The sequence below is a fragment of the Eucyclogobius newberryi genome, unplaced genomic scaffold (genome assembly GCF_026437365.1).
Source record: "Eucyclogobius newberryi isolate DKJ021-1_F unplaced genomic scaffold, fEucNew1.0.hap1 SCAF_13, whole genome shotgun sequence".
NCBI lineage: Eukaryota > Metazoa > Chordata > Actinopteri > Gobiiformes > Gobiidae > Eucyclogobius > Eucyclogobius newberryi.
In genome coordinates this window covers 19,712,954-19,715,818 of record NW_027315757.1, presented here as the reverse complement: position 1 = coordinate 19,715,818, position 2,865 = coordinate 19,712,954, and the positions used below count along the sequence as shown (strand labels likewise).

General features: G+C 49.0%; 1 protein-coding gene across 1 annotated transcript; it reads left to right on the top strand.

Moving 5' to 3' along the window:
* Positions 1 to 861: 861 nt before the first annotated feature.
* sstr3 (somatostatin receptor 3) lies at positions 862 to 2,557 on the top strand. The gene has a single exon (XM_072442865.1). The coding sequence runs from the start codon at positions 961 to 963 to the stop codon at positions 2,407 to 2,409; it is 1,449 nt and encodes a 482-aa protein (XP_072298966.1). The 5' UTR covers positions 862 to 960; the 3' UTR covers positions 2,410 to 2,557.
* Positions 2,558 to 2,865: the final 308 nt, after the last annotated feature.

Sequence of the window (2,865 nt, the reverse complement as noted above, 5' to 3'; positions counted from 1 at the left end):
AGATGCGCTGAGATATCCATCATTTGTGCAAAATGAAACAAATGATGGGTGCGTGTAATTTGAGCCACTGTAGATTGTTAACAACCTGATTGGGTTAACTGGGCCTTCATTGGACCACTGCGAAACACAAGAGCTGCACTAAACAAGCACTAAATCAAGTCTAACCCAGAATTGTACAGATCTAATGCACCTGAGTCTTGTCCAGTTTTTCCCCCATAGATACACATGCTGTAAACACACCGGGCTAATTTGCTTCCATTGTTCCATTGTCACTCTCAGCACTCTCTCCTTCACACTCGAGCATACTTGGACACTGGAGGCATGCTGGGGGAATTGTCTTGTCCAAGGACACAGTGACAGTATGCACCGCCGCTTCATTGTTGCATTCCGTCACTCACATTCCAGCGGCGTCCCATCAAAGTGCTAACCAGACCCATCCCCGCCTAGCTCCGGAGAGCTGACATTGACAAAGTGGTTTTGCCGTTCTTAGGTTGGTCCAGACTATGCTGGAATTATAATGAAGGCATGGCATGTTAAGTGCTAATATGTTTTTATAATGACTGATAAAAGTTTTTCATTTTATCTACAGATAAATCATATACACAACCACAACTTACACTTTTTGTGAAGCTCATATGCAGTTTTGAGGCACTATCTAAGTTAAGATCATTATCTAAGCTCTTTCCAGGCAGTAAAACGACCGACAATGCGTTCTTTGTTGCAGCATGCTCTGCAGGTCAAGTTTCCAAAATACTATTTTGTGCCAAAGAAAAAGAGTTTGATCCTGTTATACTTAGCCTTTCTGCAAACACGTACTTAACATGGCCTTGTAATGTTCTTGCATGTTCTTCTAACAGTCTGATCCTCTCCTTTTGCAGAGCAGATGGCCGGCAGCTGAGGCGTCGCAGGGAACCAATCGGTGACTGGGAAAAAAAAGGAGGCTCACATTTGAGAGACGCCATGGCGATCCTCGAAGCTGACATGACGAACGAGCTGTGGGCGAACAGCAGCTTGGCCAGTCCCGCGCCGGTCGGGCTGTTCTTGCTTATGTTCAACGACAGCACTTTCAACGATTCCATGATAAACTCCACCAACTCCTCCATCTCGCCGGACTCCACGGGACCTAGCATAACTGGAGTGCTAATCCCATTGATCTACATCGTGGTTTGCATCATTGGACTGGGAGGGAACACTCTCGTCATTCACATAATCCTCCACTATTCCAAAATCGAATCAGTCACCAATATCTACATCTTGAACTTGGCGATTGCCGACGAACTTTTCATGATCGGATTGCCTTTTTTAGCCATCCAAAACACGCTGCAATCCTGGCCGTTCGGACCGTTCACGTGCCGCTTGGTGTTGACCGTGGACTCCATCAACCAATTCACAAGCATTTTCTGTCTCACCGTCATGACAATCGATCGCTACCTCGCCGTGGTCCATCCGATCCGCTCCTCCAAATGGCGGCGCCCTCTGGTGGCGAAAATCATCAACGGCACGATCTGGGCGCTGTCGTTTCTCGTCGTCTTGCCGGTCGTGATTTTTGCGAACATTCAGAAGAAAGGCGGGACCTGTAACATCGCCTGGCCCGAGCCGTCCAACATTTGGCGAGCCGCTTTCATCATCTACACGTCCACCGTCGGCTTTTTCGTCCCGCTTTTGATTATCTGCTTCTGTTACCTGCTGATCGTTTTCAAGATCCGCAGCTCGGGAAAAAAAGTCCACGCCACGTCAACGAAGCGACGGAAATCCGAACGAAAGGTTACACACATGGTTATAATTGTGGTCGCCTTGTTCGTGCTTTGCTGGATGCCATTTTACCTCCTCAACATCATAAACTTGCTGGTAGCGCTGCCCCCGGATTACCAAGGACTGTACTTCTTCGTTGTCGTCCTCGGCTACGCAAACAGTTGCGCCAATCCGATCGTTTACGGTTTCATGTCGGACAATTTCAAACGAGGCTTCCGCAAAGCGCTGTGCAGGTCGACGAGGAGGATCGAAAATCACGAGCCACTCGAGCGACAAGAGCAGCGGGAGGAGCGCAGGCGGGCGCTCATGCCCCGCGAAAGCCTACGAAGAGTCATCCGAGACGTTGACGTGGATGACGAGGATATGTCGGAGATGACCGAGATCTACAGGATCGCTCAGAACGGCAATTGCGATTTCCGGCAGCAGACGTCGCAAATGCTTTTCTCGGGCAACAGATTGGTACCGGGGATGACGGCGATGTCCCCGACCGAAAACGTGGACAAAATGCCCGACCCCAAATGTCCAAATAACTCTGGGAACGGGTCGAGCCTCGCCGCCCCGCCCGTCCTGAACGGGACCAAGAACGGCAGCATCAAAACACTACCAGAGGAGAACACGGCAGAGCAGAGCACCTCCTTGGAGATTAGCTACTTATAACCGATCACGATGGAAGGCGGTACAACTTGGAACAACACGGTCACATTTTTGGCTGCTTTGGTACGCTCGTGTCCCAATTTGAAGCACAAGAAAACGTACACTATTCATTCGATGTATATTTTGTACAAATGCAAGTTCATTAAAGGTGCACAACTGATCATTTGGTTATTATCTTGCTTAAGACAACATCAGCCTATGCCAGTCCTAGGCCTGGATAGATAACGTTTGCATCAGGAGGCCATCTTGGAGTCAAAACTGTTTCCACGCTCCTGCCGAGGGAGGCTTAAATTGAATAGCTTGCTTTTCAGGAGTCGGGACATGACGTTTTGATGCTCAGTCCCCCACGACACGCGTCGTTATCAACCGAGGATAAAGACCGTCACTTCCATGAACTCTTATATAAGCCCTGAACTATTTTTGCCATTGCCACCGGAACTTTCTGACCCGCCGCGGTGA